Below are 19,357 nucleotides of genomic sequence, written 5' to 3' on the forward strand. Positions count from 1 at the left end.
TTATTGATTAAAATTTTTTTTCGGATCAAAAGACGGCGTTGCATTTTGATTCGAGTCCTATTCGTGTAGAGCTACGTCAAAGTGTGCTCAGCATCAATTATTGAATGTCTGTACTCTGTTGCGTTTGTATTTCCTTTGTCAAGACGAAAAATAATGTCAATATATTTGGATTTGGATCCTTAAATGCTCAAAATTAACAGTAACAAGACAATGTCTATTTTCATGTCCACTTTATTGAAAGGGGTATTACATTCGCAGACAATGATAAAGATATAAACATGATCTTATTCTTTATTACTGGATCCATGCCCATGTTTTAAAATCTTATTAACCACCATTTCCACTCATCTAATTATATTCCCTTCTAGCATTTAACAACCTAGTCAACAGCTCATCGAACTCATCGTTCGTACTCAACATGCTAATCCTAGCAAACTCCGGACCGACACCGAATAGCCTCCCTGGTCTCGCAAGTATTCCCAAGTTCTTCAGATATGTTCCACAATCTTCTATGCCTCCCTCGCATTTCACCCACGCAAAGGCTGTAGGAATTGGAAAGCAAATATATTTACATTATAATCATTGTATAAGCACTAAGAAGTAATTGAATAGGGAAAAGGAGAAAGCTCTAAGCAGTGAAGAACGTACCAGAGTTTGTTTCAAATGATTCCTTAGTGAAGTTACAGTAGGCACTAGAGGGTTTGGCCACAGTGAACACTTCACATTGCCCAATTACTTGCCTCATTCTATCCCACCTTTCCCTCAGGAGGCGTTTACCATAATCAAAGAAGTGTTCAGATCCTTTGGGTCCCAAACTTTGGTAACTATCACATACCACTCCTAGTATCTTAGCTGCTCGAATTTGAGATTCTTTTGACACACCAATGGTGCTTACTTGAATGAAGTGTACCATCTTCTTGGCCACTTCAATGTCCTTCACAATAGCCCACCTTCAGAGCCCCCCAAAAAAGAAAAAAGAAAAAATCAATTATTAATGTAGGCATATAAACAAACACATACAATCGTTTAGACTTTATAATGAAAAGGTGGTGCTGCCGAGTGCTGACCCAATACGTGAACCAGCATGGCCAGTGCATTTGGAGAATGTGAAGAGCATAAGATCATGATCAGCATGGTGAATAATGGGAGTGTATTGGGGCCAATAATATGCCACATCGTGAATCAGCTTCCCTTGAGACGCAGACCTCACAACAGGGTTGTTCTGTGAGGTCACCATCTCAATATATGGTTCATCTTTATCGTACGTGGCAGCATCACCTGCCCATTGGTACAGCCCTGAACGCAACGCTTTAACCCCATCAAGGTAAAGCTGCAAATTCATTAACCATAAAACTAAGTTGATGGAGAAACGTTTTGGGGTACAAGGGATTATTAGTGAACAAGAGCTCACCGAATAGAAGGGAGCAGCGCTAACGATGTTAATGGGGCGAACGGAATCCGAAGAGGAGAGGGCAAACCATGCAGCATGGAAAAGCTGGGTGGAACCGGTTCCCACGATGATGTGCTTATCTTGAATGGCAGCGTTATGAACCAAACTGTGTATCCTTTTAATGGCGTCTCCCAGTTCCGGTAACATGTATTGGCACACATTGCTGGCGTCACTCTCATGGCTCATGAACTTCCACCCTTCAATCACCACGCTGCACTTGTCACTCATCATCTTCCAATACGGTACAAACAATTTTGGGTCACCCCTGTTAATTCACAATAGTACATCACATAATTAAAACATGTTCTCGAAAATTCTAATGAAACACAAACACACAAGGCTATCTATCAAAGAAAAATGCAAGAAGCTAACATTTCAAGGCGAAGAATAAGGTTGGATGAGCCTGTGATGAGAGGGTTTGGGATTGTAACATTGGCACAAGGCAACCAATTTTGGTTGGCAGGATCAGAAGCCTCGCCTTGTAGAGTAACCATACTGAATAGTGAATACTACTTGTGTTAATTGGAATGTGCTTATCGTTTATTTATTTCCCTTGTTACAATAATAATGGCAGCCTCACTCGTTCATTATGTCTGTGATTTGCTTACATATATACATGTTTGGAATCTTGGTAACGTTCTTGAAAAACAAGGAAAAAAAAATCTTGGTTACATATTTTATCCATGAGGCTAAGACAACGTGTACTGGCTACAAGATAAGCCAAAACTCAAAATGGTTAGCCGCAGGATGTTCGCGATGCGTTTAAATCGATTTTATGTAAAAAATTTATCTAATTCAAACTCTAATTTTATTTGCAATGCAGTTTAGATTAAATGATTTTTTCTAGACAATTTAATCCAATTTTAAATGATTTGAATTAAATTTATATTTTTGTAAATTAAATAAACTATAAAACTAACAAAGTCTTAATATCAAATCTCATTTTAAATTTATAAAATTTTCATTAAATAATAATAATAATAATAATAATAATAATAATAATAATAATAATAAGATAAAATGTATAACAAATTAAATATATTATAAAGGAAATTTTAAATATAATAAAATAAATATTATTATATTGTGCGATTTATATTGACTTAGATCGGATTAATTTGGAAAAGTAGATCCGAAATTTAATTCAATCTATGCAGTTTATCAAAAATAAAATCCAATCAAATTTAAATTAATACGATTTTAAATAATTTTTTTATTTAAATTAGATTGGATGAGCGATTTAATTTAGATGGTTTGAATTTGAATACCCTTAGTTAATGATACATTACACCATGTTGGATATCCAAGTTAATTAAATAGAATAAAACAACTAAAATTTGTAGACAAGAAATTAATGAAATTGAACCAAATAGTTTAGATAATAATGAAAATAGTATGACTAAATGGTAATGATTATAATCTCCCAATATACATAGCAAAATCTACGATACTCTTTTACATATTATGAAAATTCATATAAAGAAATTACAATATAAAAAAGTTTTACAAATTTTTTTCTAATTTTCAATCACTAATTTTATGCAAAACATAGTATATATTAACAAATATTTTAACTACTTATATATAATTTGCTAAAAATAGTAATATGAAAAACATATAGATTACGACTTATTCAATCATTTTATGAACTTGTCATCTTATACAGTTTTGTTAAATTAACTTTATCATCATGCATAATTTATTTTCACCACATGATTAAGTTGTTCTTTGACTAAGTACAAAATTTTAAATTAAGCTAACTTATTTAATTTTGACCAAATTAAAAGTTGTAACTTAGCTATATATTATTCAAGATACAAATTTATTTATTAGTGTATATCATATTTAAGGTTTGGTGATGAATCTAGACAAGTCATGGCAAAAAGCATTGCATATACAGCAAAACTGATAATTAAATGAAATTTCTTCTATAAATGTATGCATTTTAATTGACTAGATTTGGTAACACGTTTTAGGGAAATGAATTTAATTTTACAATAATATTTGAGACAAAAAATATCAATCAAAATAATCTAAATTGATCTTACTTAATATTTATTAATTATTACTATAATTAATACATGTTAGATAAAGTAAGTTTAGGCTATTTTTTATTTTTCTAGCTTTAATTTTAATACAATGTATAGAATATATATATATATATATATATATATATAAAGTAATTACCTTTTTACATTGTGTGTTGAATAATTATCTAAAAAATAATATAATTAAATGATTATATAAAATATTTTAGATAACCGTTAAAATAAAACTCTATGGAAATAGGTTATATATAAATGATTCGGTTATATGAACAAAGCATATCATGAAGGATTCGGTGATGTTACTATTGTCCTTAATTGATTTATTGAATTTATAAACTTCCATATATTAATTAGTTTGGCATATTGATTTGAACTCTTAAAATAGAACTCTTTATGAAATAGGTTATAGATAATAGATTTGGTTATATGAACAAAGCAAATCGTGAAGGATTGGGCGATGTTACTATTGTCCTTAATTGATTTAAGGAATTAATAAACTTCTATATCACTATATGTTAATTAGTTTGGCATATTGATTTGAATTATTTTTATTTTGGTAATGTTAGGAAAGAAAAAAATAAAATTTATTTTATTTAGTATTTATAATTATTGTGTATTTATTAATTATTGTAATAATTAATAACTATTAAATAAAATAAATTTTAACTGTTTTTAGTTATTTTTATTTTGTTATCAAATATATTTTTTTATTTTGTCATACAAAGTACAAACACATTCACACACACCAACTTAGTAACTACTAAAATTCGAACCCAGTGTCATTGTTTTTGAGGCAAACAACTTTTTTTTTTTCACGGTATCCCCCAGTCCGGCCTCAAGGACTAATTCGCTACAATAGGTTGCTGCATGCATAAGGCAGGATTCGAACCTCCGACACTTGCTCAAGCGAACTAGTGAGCTAAGCACGAGAACTTGGTTTGAGGCAAACAACTTTATCACTACATCACATGCTTCCACCACTTATTTGAATAATTTGATTACATACTTGGTAATAACCTTTTTTTTGGGTGAAGTAACAACCTCTTTTTGGTAAGCATACAGGCCGAAGCCCAACAAGCCCATAAAGTAACAGAAATTGGGCCTCGAGGCCAAACTTTACTTGAGCCCAATTGTTTAGCCTGAGCAGATCCCTCTCTCTCCTCCGAAGAACTAGGGTTTTGGGGTTTGCTTCCTTCCTTCCTTGGAATGTGAAGATCAGAAGCAGGAGCAGCAACGTCAATTCGAGAATGTCGGTGATGCAGCGTTACGGGCGCACCAAGAGCGTTCTGAAGCGTTCGAAGAAGTACTTGGACGAAGCGCTTTACTTGAAGCTCTTCAGGGAAGGTTCCTCTGAACTCAACGTGCGGCAGCAGCTGAACCAATTCTTCAAGAGCGGAAAGCGTGTTTACAAATGGGAGGTCGGCGACACACTCAAGAAGCTTCGCCAACGCCATCTCTATTCCCCTGCTCTCAAGGTTTTCTTGTTTTTTATATTAAATTTTATCAGTTACTTGTAAGTTAACAATTTCTACGTCATTTTTGAATTCGTAATTTTTAGGAAGAGAACATGATATAGTGGTTAAATTGATATAATCTTAACTGTGTTTTGATCTAGTGTTAGTTTGAGTTTTATTTCTGAGAGATTATAGTGCTGATGTTGATGTGATTGTTTAGAAGTTATGGATTTATGTGATTTATGAATGTGGATGCATCAAACCTAGTTTTGTTGGTTGTGGAACAGTTCATCAAAAGAGTGGCAGTGAACTAGTGATAATACAAAATCATATATGCAGAGGAGTGGTTTTCGTTCATAACCTGAAGGAATTTGAGATTATGTAGGCCCTAGTAAGGAGACTGAATCAGATAAGGGTAGTGGTGGTTCAGTAGCTAGATTTATACTATAAGAGGTTTGGACGGAAATGATTTGAATATGAATATAATTTATGAAAGAACACTATAGCATCACAAAATCCATATGACTGACCCTGCCTAGTCTTAATGGAAAAAGGTTTGGTATGCTGTTTCCGTTTCAAATTGAGTAATTAGGTGTTGAATTTTATGTTATGTTGTTGCTGGGTATGTATGCTAATGGTCCGGTGTGACACTAAGCTAGAATTAAATCTAGAAATCATAGTTGGCAGACTGTAGCTTCTTTTACTTAAATTATTTATGGAAAAATGTGTCTTTTTCTCCAATGTTACAGCTCTCACAAACCATGGCTAAGAGGAATATGAACAAGACAGTCAGCGACCATGCTATACATCTTGATTTGCTTGCTAAAGCTCAAGGCATTGCTGCTGCTGAGAATTATTTTGTTAATCTCCCTGAAACAGCAAAAAATCATCTATGTTATGGAGCCCTTCTCAACTGTTACTGTAAGGAATTGATGACTGAAAAAGCAGAAGGTCTGATGGAAAAGATGAAGATTCTCAAGCTTCCTTTAAGTTCCATGTCTTACAATAGCCTTATGACTCTGTATACTAAAGTAGAGCGGTCAGAGAAGATTCCCTCCATCATAGAAGAAATGAAAGCTAGCAGTATAATGCTGGACACATACTCGTATAATGTCTGGATGAGAGCTCTTGCTGCTGTTAATGATATTTCTGGTGTTGAAAGGGTTATGGATGAGATGAAGAGGGATGATCAAGTCACTGGAGATTGGACGACATATAGCAACTTAGCATCAATCTATGTCGATGCTAGCTTGTTTGAGAAGGCAGAAGTAGCACTCAAAGAATTAGAAAAGAGAAATGCTCGCAAAGATCTCTCTGCATACCAGTTTCTAATCACATTGTACGGGAGAACAGGTAACTTATTAGAGGTTTACAGGGTTTGGCGTTCTCTTAGACTGGCATTTCCTAAAACCGCAAACATAAGTTATCTGAACATGATTCAAATGCTGGTTAATTTGAAAGATCTTCCCGGAGCAGAAAAATGTTTCCGGGAGTGGGAATCTGGATGTCCTAAGTTTGATATCCGAATTGCAAATGCTCTGATTGGAGCATACACAAAACTAGATATGCTGGAGAAGGCCAAAGAGATCAAGGAACGTGCTCGGAGGAGGGGTGCCAAGCCTAATGCTAAGACCTGGGAGATCTTTCTTGATTACCATCTTCGAAAAGGAGAATTTAAGTTGGCTGTGGATTGTCTAGACAATGCAGTATCAATTGGTAGAGGAAATGGCGAGAAGTGGGTTCCATCATCAGAGACCATTAGTGTTATGATGAAGCATTTTGAGCAAGAGAAAAATGTTGATGGTGCAGAAGAATTTGTAGAGATCTTGAAGAAATCTGTGGAATCTCCCGGTGCAGAGGTGTTTGAATCCTTAATTAGAACTTATGCGGCTGCTGGTAGGACCAGTGCTGCTATGCGACGACGATTGAAGATGGAGAAAGTGGATGTGAGTGAAGAAACCAAGAAGTTGCTTGAGGCTATCTCAGTGGAGTGAATAGTGATAGTCTCATCCTTCAAGTTTTGATTGCTGTAAAATCAATGAAGCCATTAACGTTGCACACATTTTGGCTTTGGTAATAATATCTGGTATGTCAATTAAATTCAAACCTTTTGAAGTGACACATTTTTTCGACCATTGAATATGGGAAATGGATTAGATGGATTTTGGATTCGGTAATGCTATTTGGTACCAAACATTATTCCCGAAGGGAACTACGGTTTGGCAACGATCAAACATTTTTGTTTGGGTATTGTTTTGCTTGATTTTTATTCGACTTCGACACAAGTGCCGATCAAGCTTGTATCTAAGATGTTAATTCGGAAAGCAGATTTGACTCTAAAAAAATGAGTTCAACCCGGGACTTATCGGCTTTAATGTTGAAATTAACTTTGCAAGTAGTGGAACATGAAATTCTTGTATTATTAGCAATAAATTGATATAAACAGATATTTAACATGAATTGATGGCCAAAATTTAATTAAACAATCTTAAACGTGGAATTAAAATAAAGAAATAACAAAATGCTATAAAAGAGGAAATGAATAACAGAGCTGGAAACAACAATAAATTGAAAAAACACCAAGCTGGAAACTATTTGCTTTAGTGTGATTTGTGGTGTTTAGTGGAAGTCTCCCTTAAACTATTTGCTGCTGCTCTTATTTCTAGAAAAACAATTTTTTGAGCTGAAAAAGCATTTTTTGATAGTTACCGAAGTTTACCCACGTTTTTTCTATTACTTGCTCTTCAAGGACAAACACCCAGATTCTTACTACATCTTGAGAATCAAGTAACATATCCTACGTTTGTGGCAGTTTTATCCGTTAGGATAAGATTGGTTTTTAAACATCTGTTAATTGTGACATCTTTACTTCAGCCTCTCCGCTGTTATTTTCAACCATCAAGATTTCACTACGATGAGTATTCTTCAATTTTTAACCCTTTTTGTTAATTACTTACAATACTCCCAGTAGAACTCATAGTTTATGCTAACAGGTATTATCAACTTTCGCCATTAGTACATGAACATAATTATATACAACAATCTGCTTGCCCATAAAACCTTCAACTTTTATAACCCTAAAATCAATTTCAAATTTTTAAATCTAATAAATTACATTATATGGACACTTCTGGTTAAAAAGATGGAGACTTTTTTTGTTGGTAAGAGTAAAACCAAACCATACATGAGACAAACGAGAAACAGCATCCAGGTGTGTGTGATCCTAAGTTCTAAACAGTTCTGCATTGTAAAAAAAAAAAAAAAAGTAAATTAAATCACATTAAAGAAAAAGCATAAAACCAAAATATAATAATGTTGTGTATATAATATATATGCCTCTGTTCTTCAAACAGAAAAAACACTTGATATTTTTTCAGTACTAAACCCCTTTCCTATGCATTGGCTTGTGGTCCAAGTGAGAGATACATATGTATAGCACTCACTGAATCTGAATGCGAAAGCCTAAATGAGCAGCGCCTCATTCATCTGTCACAAATTATAATTGCCTTCAAAGTCAATTCTCTCTTCACCTTATTTATTTATCGGAAATGTTTGGTAACAAAAAAGAATTAGCCAACAACTACCAGAACTTGTCTTATTTAACATTTAGTAATTGTTACACTTATTTAGCATTCATTACTTGTTATTTAACAATTAATAAATACTATATAAGACAGATTCTAGTGTATTTTTTTGTCTTCCTAACATTACTATTTATTATTATATTCATTATACGTTCATATATGCCATACATTAATTTATAACTACACTACAGACATATTGCAATTAACGGGACAATATTATTGTTTATGTGTAGCATCTTATCATGCATGGATTAATGATAAGATATACATAATACATTAATTGCTTAAATGATGGGTGGCAGTAACGTAGTCTTTAAGGAAAAGATAGCTGGGTAATCAACGCAGGTAAATACTATCAAGTTGGACACAATGTGCGCATACTTGTTATTATTAAAAGCTATGATTTTGCTGAATTTGAGTACTTTAAGGATTTTGGACGTTTTACAATCATGATAAAGATCGGAATTGCAACGCATGCTGCTGCATATGTGGTCACTTACAAGTTACAACTCTTCAATCAATTCATGAACGAAAAACATATATATCATTACAAGAATTAAAACTTTAACTCTATTTTTCCATATAAGTTTTGTCTTGTATTGTCTCTCATTTAAGAATATAAAAAGACTAATTAATTAATTAAATGTTAAACCTTTATTTTCATCTGGCATTCTTCTTTTTTAAATTCAAAACTGATTAGTGAAGAACAATAATAGAGGAAATGAGGAAATTAAAGCATATATGAAAAATTAAATAGTCCAAGATTTTTGGGAGGGATACCAAGAATCATATAGTATATTTACTCTTTTTCCTTCCAAGATTTACAAAATTTCCAGAAAGCAATATGTGATCAATGGATGACCTGTTAGTAAAAAGAGAAAAGAAAAGAAAGGAATCAACAATTTAGAACTTTAATTTAAACATATAAAAATAAATTACCCAAGATCACTAACTAAAAGAACTTGAGAGGAAAATGGGTACTATCCCAAAATTGAAAAAAAAAAAGAAATTAAAAGGAAAAGAAGAAAAGATTCACCTCTATCTAATATCTATATATAATTCTTCTATATGATTAATTAATTAATTAATTAATTCCCTTAGGGACACTTGATGTTTCTTCCAGGACCACCATAGTAAAAGTAATTCCCCCAAACATTATTAATGCCTCCTTGTATATCATAGCAATTTGGGTGATCTGCTAAAACCTTGAGATTGTTCAATGGAATCAAATTGTTATCCCAATCCACAACTTGCAAATTCCTAAAGTATGAAGCTTTTGCAAACCCCTCCTCAGCAAAATGTCCACTTCCCATTTGGGTGCTTGTGTGAGACCCTGAAGACCTTGAATTTACAACTTCACCCCCAAATTGAACCATGCTTGCATGGTCCCCTAAGTGTGAGAACAAGAATGATGGCCAGTACCCTACTAACACCCCTGACCCAAATTCAAGCCACCAATTCCCATGCTTTGGATCCTGTCATAATCAAATTTTTAAATAAACAAATAAATAAATAAAATTTGATTTTGATAAACTAAGAACATTTTTAAAAGGAGGATTTTTAGAGTATTACTTTTGATACTTTCAATAAATGAATTGATTTAGAATTGAAATCTGCATTAGAATTAATTGATGAAATAAAATCGGTATCACTTTAATAAAAAATCAATAAAATTTGTTGTTTGTATAATTATGTCGATGAAATAATTAAAAATAATATAAAATTTTAATTGAATTAAGACTAAGCACTGGATGCACAAAATGAAATTGAAACTAGCAGCACATGCTCTAACTATTAACTACTATATTGTCATTTAATCATATTTATTTATTTTTAAAGGTAATCATTTAAGTAGTAAATAAAAATAGTAGTTTTGTTTACTAAGAAAATAATATATAATTAAAAAAAAACAACTCCTCTTCAACGGTACACTTTATTTGTTTTTGTGGCAAAGCAAAGCTACTCAAATCGAAGACATAATGATTAAGTGGCACATGTTAGCTAGCATGAGAAGAAGTGAAATGGGTCAAAAAGATATCAAGAAACTAAAGGTGGTGAATGAAATATCCAAAATATTGGAATTTTTTGTTAAAATAATATTAGATGAGGATTGAGGGAGAAGCAAAAAGGGTGAGGAGCTCAGAAGTATAAGCTCTTTAATTTGAAAAAGAAAGAGAATCTTTCAAAGAAGTAAACAAAAAATCATAAGAGTTTGCAGGACATTATTCGAATTCACCGAATGATTTCATGAAATGTTCCAAAGTAGTAATAAAGAGAGTAAAGTGGTGCACATAGAGTAACTAGAATAATTTATGCACTACAATTTATTCCTTTATTTTTTCTATTTTCTTTTAAATATTTAACTATTTATCAAGTGAAAGTTTATATTAATCATGCTGCCTTTGCTTCTAATGTTATGTAACAAATTTCAAATACACATTGCGAGATTTTCATAATAGACCATCCTTTTCAGTTTGGCTGATTTGCCTATAGAATTTGCATATTTTGTTGAAGTTGAAAAAAATAAATAAAGTATTCAAATCCAATGGTATGCATTCATCAGTCTTCTTCTGACATGTCTCATTATTAAAACAAAATCTCTTTTATCCTTTAGATGGGTTGGACCCATAATCTGATCTTGTTTTAACGCACTCATTCTCTCACAAAAGGACTATACTGTAAACCAAGAACAAGAATAAGCCAAGCCTAATTAAAACTATGATAATTTTATAGTAACTATTAATTTGCACAAAATAGTATAAAAGTTAATATATATATATATATATAATTACTGTATTACTTCATTTTAAACTTTAACCCCGTTTCATTAAAAAAATGTATTATTGTTTTCCTAAGGTCAAAAAATTCGGTAATTAACCAGGAGAAGTTAATCTAATTAGTAATTACCTTCCAAATGAGTAAACTAATATCAAATTGTCCACCGCTATATGAAGAAGTTGGAGAGATTGCGGCCCCAATTGCAATTTTATTGTTAACTTGAACAAAGCCAGAGCAAAGCAAATTGTAACAGCCGGTTGCTTGGTATGCATCAGTCTGCAGAAAGAGATATATATGAAACAACAACAATAAATACAAATATGAATCATTATTATTCTCACTTTTCCTATCTATCTTACCCTTCAAGCAAATATATATTTTTTAGGGAAAAGTATAGATAAATAATAAGAATACTAAACAATGTGAATAATAAATATGTCAGATGTTCAATTCAATAGGTATACAGATGATTATGTTCATTATTTTTAATTAAAAGATTATTTCTTTTGATTCGATTTACTTATGCACAATTAATAATGGTTGAATGTTCAATTTACTAGGTAGACAGATGATTATCCTAATATTAAAGTTTATGAGATAATTTGGAGGTGAAGTGTTTTTTTATTTTATTGGGTCAATTCTAGAACCTATTGTTCACATTGTTTATAAAAGTTATTATCTACCTAGCTGTTACCTAGATTATTTCTTTATCAATAATAGGTTTACCATTGTAATTATTTTTTAGTGAGAGTACATAAAAAAAAGGAAAAGGTACATAGTATATAAGGTGTAATAACTCAACAAATATTTTCTAAGGGAAATTTTTCATTCTCTCCAACACTAATTTTTAATTGTTCACGGTATTTTCTAATCCGACGAACTAAAGACTAATGATCACTCACCCAACCCAAGATGGTTTTAAATATATATAATATAAGAATACAAAAGTATATATAGCACATGGTATATGTAGTTTCACACCCCATTTAATATGTGATTATTGCTTCAATTAACTTAATCATTACATACATTACATATATACATACCGTCCAATAAGTAAAGAATCTTGGAAAGCTGTCCCCATAGAGCTCAGGGCTGACCTGCATGAAATTTACTTGAAATTAACATAATAGAATAAGTTACAAAATTCAACACATGAATGAAAATGAGAGGTAGGTGTATAGTAGTTGCATATGCTAGCTACCTTACCTTGTGAGTACTAACCAAATATATATAGAGGAAGCATGCATTTTAAGAAATAATAAGTATACTTAACTTTTAAATATTATAATAAAGTAACTAATTGAATTGAAGAAGTTGAAGAGTGCATGCCTGCCAACCAGCTTCAATGGTGTTAAGATCATCCCCAAAAGAACCAGAAATGACCCAAATTTGAGATAAGCTGAATTCATATTGGTTTTCTACAAGAGGTGCCCACACATTTATGCTTGCTTTTGCTCCATAGTATTCATCTCCACTAACATACCCTACTGCATGCTGTGTATGTATGTCAAATATTATTAACTATATATTTTTATTTGTAATTTGTAATAACTTCATTTTCATCAATAATCCATAATTAATAAGCTGAATTTATTATTAATTTCATCAATTTACATACACAAATATTTATTTATTATTACTAAATATAACTATTTAATTAAATATAACAATATAAAATAAGTTTATTATATCTCACAAGGTTAGGATTTTGTAAAAGTTAAGAAATTAGAAATGTAGTTGTAGACACAGATTAAAAATAAGAGCCTCTTATTGCTTTGGAGTTCGGAGCTGCAGGGTGAAACAAACCTGAGGAACCATGGAATTCTGTGATCGCTATAAATAGGAAAAGGGTGATATTTCACTATCAAAAGAAACAAAGAAGAAAAAGAAAATAGTAAAAAAAAAAAAAGACACACAAGTTATGCTTTTGTTGTCAGTATCCTTTTTTTTTTCCTCTTTATTTATATATATGTGAAGAAACAGAAGTTACTCTTACTTGTAATATTTTTAATATAAATGCTGCTTTAATTTAATTATAGTTTAAATGCATTTAATGAAAATAAGTAAAGTGATGTGATGATTAATTAGTAATTACCTCATGTCCATCACCAGTTGTATCCCTTCTAAAGGAAGTGATTAATTTTCTTCCAAAGGTGGTAACAGAGGAAGCTCTTAATAAGTCATTTTCTGTTGTTCTTCTGATTGGAATTGTTCCTTCTGGACATGATTCCCCAGAGAAGCTCCACACTTGAAAATTCTCACTCATTTTTTCACTCTTACTCTTATGTCCCTTTGGCCTTTCTGGTGGATCCTGCACACATACACTCCCACTAATCCCAATTAAAAATGTTATTCATTCTAATAAGATATATTAACCTTAATTAACTAAATAATTGAATTAATTACCAATGGTTTCTGGCCTCTCAATAGAGGATGATCAAAAGCTGGTTGCCTATGAGACACAACACAATCTATGATATCACCATCAGGACTCTGCAAATAATGAATTCAGAATCATATATATATATATATATATAGCTTTGGCCTAATAATGCATTTAATTATTTTGGTATGTACCTGAATTGTTTTAACACTTGGTTTGTTGATTTGCTGAAGATGGTTTCTTATGGTTCTCAACTTGCGTAGCTCCTCCAATGGCCTAAAGGTTTGATTTTCAAAAGAACATGCCACATGACAAACCATAAGAAGAAGAAGAAGAAAAGGTACTAGGATTGTTGTTGACATGCTTGAATAGAAGAAGAAGAAGATGATGATGAAGCAGCTTCTTTTCACACTTATATCATTCTTCGTTCTTGTAGCTCCATAAACAAAAACAAGACTAGCTTGCTTTTATCTTGATTTTTTTTTCCATAACAATTAATTAATAATCTTTCACCATTTTCAATGCCTTGGGAACTCACTCAGAACAATGTTAGTTCCTTGGCTTCATCTACTCTCTTATCTCATATATATCAAAATATGCAAATGGGGTTGTATGTAATCATTAGAAATGAAATCATCTTAGTTTTATATGTAAAAGAAGTGAAGAGAGGAGGGTCTACTTTACACGCTTTGCGTGCCAAGTGGATTTTGAAGGTCTATATATGTATAATAATAATAATTAATTGGAAAATTCCGAAAATGGAAAATTCTCAGAATTTTGTAGAGTATAATTTGTTCCATGGAATACGGAACTTGTTTTCTCTTAATGGAGTCTGGACTATAAGAAAATCTGTCATATAACGTCTGTTCAAATATAAAATAGGCATAGAATGTAGAAAATTATTGTACCATTCACTCGGATTTTTAATAGTTAATAAAGATCCAATTTGAAAAAAAAAAAACCTTTCTTTTTCAAAGATTTCTTCTTAAAGTTGGTTTTTTAAAAATTGCAATAGCTATACTTGATAAATTAAAATAAAAGTAATTATTGATAAGCACAAAGTATAATATTAGAGAAAAGATTTTTCATTGTCTCCCTAACAGAATTCATAATATAATTGTGTTCGATAAATTTATTTTTAAAATTTAAATAATTTTAACAGGCACAAAAAAAAATGAATATAGACATTGATTAATATGTAGAATTATATTAAAATTTTTAATTTTGATATTAGTTTTAAAAATATCTTTTTATTTATTAAAAACAACAAAAAAAACATATTATCCTTTTTATTTATCAAATATAAAGTAAAATATTTGTACTTTTCAAAAATAAAAGTATCTTTCTTAAAAAAATCATACAAATGTTAAATTAGGTAGAATTCTATAATAGAGTCCGAAACTCTGAAAAATAGTCATAGAGACTAAAATAAATTAATGATCAATAATATTTGAAAGACAATAAAAAATCAGTTCAAACCGTTTAAATTTATTTTATTTAATATTTATTAATTTAAAAAAATAAAAAATGCTATAAAATAGAAATTTGGGCTGATATTTTATTGTCTTCTAACATTACCGACCATATTAATATTGTATTCAATACTCAAATTTATTATTAGTTGAGATATTTGACTTAACGATAATTAATATAATTAAGGTGTAAGTAAGTAACTAAAAACAAATATATTAAGAGATCAGATTGAGAATGTATCTTCATCTTAAGAGCGAAATATTTCTCACTAGATTGAAAGATATAATTATTTAGTAAGTAGTGTAATTTTTACTTCAGTTTTTCATAAATTTTCAAATTGTATTAAGCTGGGTTTGGTAAAGCTTTTTCAGGAGGTGCTTGTGCTTTTAAAAAGCACAAGCACGTCATTTTGCGTTTGGTAAATTAAAAAGCTCAAGTGCTTGTGCTTGCGGCTTTTAAAAGTTAGATGTGCTTTTGAAAGCACCTAGGAGGTAGCTTTTCAAAGCTGGCTTGTGCTTTTCAAAATTTAAAAGTCTAATATAACCTCATATGTTAACTAATTTTCAAATTTAATGTTTACATTTATGTCTATTATAGTATTTTTAAATTTTAAAAGCTATTTTACCAAACACAATTGATGTTACTTATGTTTATTAAATGTTGTTTTTGATTTGATTTACCAAACATAAATGCTACAACTTTTAAAAAACCATCTTTTAAAAGTTAACTTTTATAAGCTACTTTTAAAAAGTAAAAGTTTTACCAAACTAAGCCTAAGTTTGATTGGTGAAAAAAATTAGATTATAGTAATTTAGGTAATTTAATATTTTTAGTAATGATGTTTAGGATAAAATAAATTTTTATGATACTTATATAAAATTTTAAAGTTAAAAAATAGAAGAATTTATTTATTATATTTATGTTTATTATGAATTTTTTATTTTAACATTATTTTATTTTAAAATATTATATAAAATTTTAAAGAATTTGAAAAGAAAAATTATTTTTTTGTTATAAACATGTTTATTATATTTTTTTCAATTTTTAAAAGCTGTTTTACCAAACACAATTATGGTGCTTGTACTTATTAAAAGCCATTTTTAATTTGATTTTACCAAACGTAAGTGCTGCAGCTTTTAAAAAGCTGTCTTTTAAAAGACAGCTTTCATAAGCTACTTTTAAAAAGTAAAAGCTTTACCAAACTAAGCCTTAAACTAATTTAAGAGACTGCACACATTATAAACATTACGAGTCAAAATGGTAAGCTTTGTATAAACATTAAGAGTAATACTTGTCCAAAAATAAAACGAGTTCTTTCAATTATTATAACTCAATTTAATTAAGCATCAATTTCTTCCTTGTCTATCACATTTGTTTGACTTTCTGATGTTGTTTTTTTATACAATTCTTTACATATATGTATGAACCCATCTTATAAGAAATTGAGCAGTTTGTTATCATGACATGGGTGTAATTCCTTGACTTCTTCTCTTGGATTTATTAGAAAAGTGATGAATCCATGTCTTACCCGTTATATATACAAGGCAAAGAGGTTAATTAAAAGTTCTTATTGCTTCCTTTGGTCACCTTGTGGGGCTTCAATTCAAAGTCAAAAGAACTTACCACATTCCTCTCCATAATTACATGTGATCCCACTTTAAAAAGTGGAAAATCTCTTAATTTAGGATGCATAATATTATTAGGTTAAGAGAACAAGATTTTGTAAAAGGTAGACATGATTCAATTAAAATATTTCTTCAATCCTTTACTTAGCCGTCAAGATTGTTACTATTTCCAATTCATTATATAGCAATATAATTAATTCCATAGAGTAGTTATAAATTTATAATGATGGCCAAAAAACAGTATTGTTAGAGAGACAAAAGAAAACAGTGAAGACTTATTTTATTTAACATTCATTAATTGATGTTAGAATTAATAAATATTAAACAAAATAAATTCTGACTGTTTTTTGGTAAGTTATTTTAGTTATCAAATATTTTCGGCCAAGAAATTTCAGCAACTTTCATCCGTATCCTAAGCTAATTAACACGCTAATTTCAGCTATCTCAAATTATGAAAATGATGCTAGCTAGGGATAGATCATAGTCATAGAAATACATTATATTCCACGTACCCTATCTACCTTTCATAGCGTATTACATTCCATGATGCTGGGATAGCATATAAATTATGATTTATGAAGGCACCTAACTTTAGAATTTTATCTGTTTTTAAAGGTGGAATATTAGTAAAGCGGCCATTATTTTAAAAGAAGAGAATAATAGAATCATGAGAAAGAATGGTAGATGCTTGGGTTTGAATGATGTGAAACGACATATAGAAGATGATGCCTTCCTAATTACATGAATTAGTTTCCAAATAATAAGGTTCATTCAATCGATTCAAACCTATTTCTCTTTGTGCGTGCATAGTATAATATTCAAATTCCCAAGACAAACATGCATGTATGTCTAAGGCTTTCAAGAATGGAATGGTGATTAGGCAAGCAATGATTTTGTATAATTAAGGAGCTTATGGGGCAGAACCTGCTTAATGCTAATTCCTAATTAAATATACAATTACAGTACGACTTAACTTAGAAAATTGTTGGTTCTCTTAGCTTTTTGGCATACAAAGTTGTTCAGTTGCTCAGTCCCGGCACGGGTCGGGTTTACCTGATGCTTGGTGATGATGAGGATGCTGGGTTCGGTTCGTCTTCGTGCGTTAGGATAGGATGAGGTCGGGGGCGAGATCCCGCCGAATTGCGATTTGGTGTGGAGGGTTCATCTGCAAAAAGACTTCGACGTCTAAGTTAGTGTCCGTACAAAAGTGGCAATTAGGGTAAAGGATAGATGATATATCTGGAAAAGGAGTAGGACCCTTCCCTTATATAGTATGTACTAAAACGGATCCCACATAAACAGACCCACCTTTTAAAAAGCTTTTTTTTTGCGGTCAGATGCCTCATAAAAGGGGAGGTGACATTCGGGTCGCCTCCCAATTCGGGTCACGTGAGGCCATCGGGTCGGCCGGTCACTCGAATACGGCCATTGGGCCAGTTGAGTCGGGTCGAAACAGAAGTCTTAATTACTTTGCAATAGATTAAAAAAAAACTATGTACCAAATTCAAGTGACTTTTAATAAACTAACTCTCTTTGGATTTAACAAGGTGATTTTATAATTTTAATTAATTTATACCATCTAAACTGTTTTTTCTACGGAGAGACAAAGTGATTGAAAGATGTTGGGAAGCATCTAATTAGGTCCCAACAGAGTGTGTGATGAAAACTAAAGACTATGATTTAGGAGTGTGGGATTATTGTTACTAAGACAAGAATGTTTCTCTTTCCCATTTGCTTCACTTATGATGTGCTGCATGCTAGCAATAACTCTTGGGTGGCATTATATATTCATCTCTCTAATACTACTAATTAATACATGTAACATGGCCATCATTCATGTTTGCCAACCATATAGTTGGAATGGGAATTAATAATGTTGCATGTTTGGGGGACACAAAATGATGGTTAATCATGTGCTTTTAAACATGTGTGCATGGATGAGATGTCACATAATAAAACTACCCCAAGGAGAAAGCTAGCTACCTCTTCCTGTAGCTGCAAACCATGCATGCTAACTTACAAAACTTAACTTTATATGGACCATATATTTTCAATACAGTTCATTTATTTGGAAAAAAAAATAATGAAATGGTATTCTCTTATATTAAAAATACATATATTTCAATGTGAAAATTCACGTGTAGTTATTTTCATCTAAAATTACTAGTTAAAAACTGTTAGATGATTTAACATATTTGATTAAATTGTTATATAATGACTTTTAATTTTTAAGTTCACATAAAAGACAATTATATATGAGTGTCATCTATTTCAAATGAACCAAAAGATAACATAAGTTTTTCTCTAATATACTTAAATCATTTTTAGAATAAAAGTCTACTACCACATATTAATAATTTGTTACTGAGGCCCATTATAATTTACAAAGAACTTAGTCATTTCTTAGTCACTGACTCGGCCTCGTTTTAGTTTTTTTAGTTTTCTAGTTTTTGAATGTGGGCCATTAAGGCTGATATAACCTTTATTGATTAACAAGCTACTACACAATTCTGACAAAAACCAACACAGCCTTCAACATGATATGAAATAATATTAAGC

The 19,357-nt window shown here is 30.9% G+C and overlaps 3 protein-coding genes across 4 annotated transcripts; 1 reads left to right on the forward strand and 2 right to left on the reverse strand.

Annotated features, from left to right (window-relative positions):
* Positions 1 to 213: 213 nt before the first annotated feature.
* On the reverse strand, positions 214 to 2,032 carry LOC112791756 (tryptophan aminotransferase-related protein 1-like). The gene is made up of 5 exons (XM_025834709.3): positions 1,823 to 2,032; positions 1,412 to 1,715; positions 1,068 to 1,330; positions 649 to 950; positions 214 to 542 (listed from the first exon to the last, which is right to left on the reverse strand). Exons 1-5 carry the CDS (start codon positions 1,942 to 1,944, stop codon positions 349 to 351), a joined length of 1,185 nt encoding a protein of 394 aa, XP_025690494.1. The 5' UTR covers positions 1,945 to 2,032; the 3' UTR covers positions 214 to 348.
* A 2,590-nt stretch (positions 2,033 to 4,622) lies between these two features.
* LOC112791757 (large ribosomal subunit protein mL101 (rPPR4)) lies at positions 4,623 to 7,129 on the forward strand. The gene is made up of 2 exons (XM_025834710.2): positions 4,623 to 4,973; positions 5,702 to 7,129. The coding sequence occupies exons 1-2, from the start codon at positions 4,746 to 4,748 to the stop codon at positions 6,944 to 6,946; spliced, it is 1,473 nt and encodes a 490-aa protein (XP_025690495.1). The 5' UTR covers positions 4,623 to 4,745; the 3' UTR covers positions 6,947 to 7,129.
* Positions 7,130 to 9,300: 2,171 nt separating this feature from the next.
* Positions 9,301 to 14,673, reverse strand: LOC112791758 (protein neprosin). 2 transcript variants are annotated; one of them, XR_003197275.3, is made up of 8 exons: positions 13,895 to 14,673; positions 13,724 to 13,810; positions 13,413 to 13,628; positions 12,647 to 12,811; positions 12,361 to 12,414; positions 11,444 to 11,590; positions 9,573 to 10,011; positions 9,301 to 9,398 (listed from the first exon to the last, which is right to left on the reverse strand). XR_003197275.3 is itself a non-coding variant. In XM_025834711.3 (7 exons), the coding sequence occupies exons 1-7, from the start codon at positions 14,060 to 14,062 to the stop codon at positions 9,634 to 9,636; spliced, it is 1,215 nt and encodes a 404-aa protein (XP_025690496.1). In that variant the 5' UTR covers positions 14,063 to 14,673; the 3' UTR covers positions 9,301 to 9,633. The 2 variants fall into 2 exon arrangements, 1 of the variants encoding a protein (XP_025690496.1); XM_025834711.3 differs by having other exon boundaries at positions 9,301 to 10,011.
* Positions 14,674 to 19,357: the final 4,684 nt, after the last annotated feature.

This window comes from Arachis hypogaea, chromosome 3 (genome assembly GCF_003086295.3).
Source record: "Arachis hypogaea cultivar Tifrunner chromosome 3, arahy.Tifrunner.gnm2.J5K5, whole genome shotgun sequence".
Classification (NCBI taxonomy): domain Eukaryota; kingdom Viridiplantae; phylum Streptophyta; class Magnoliopsida; order Fabales; family Fabaceae; genus Arachis; species Arachis hypogaea.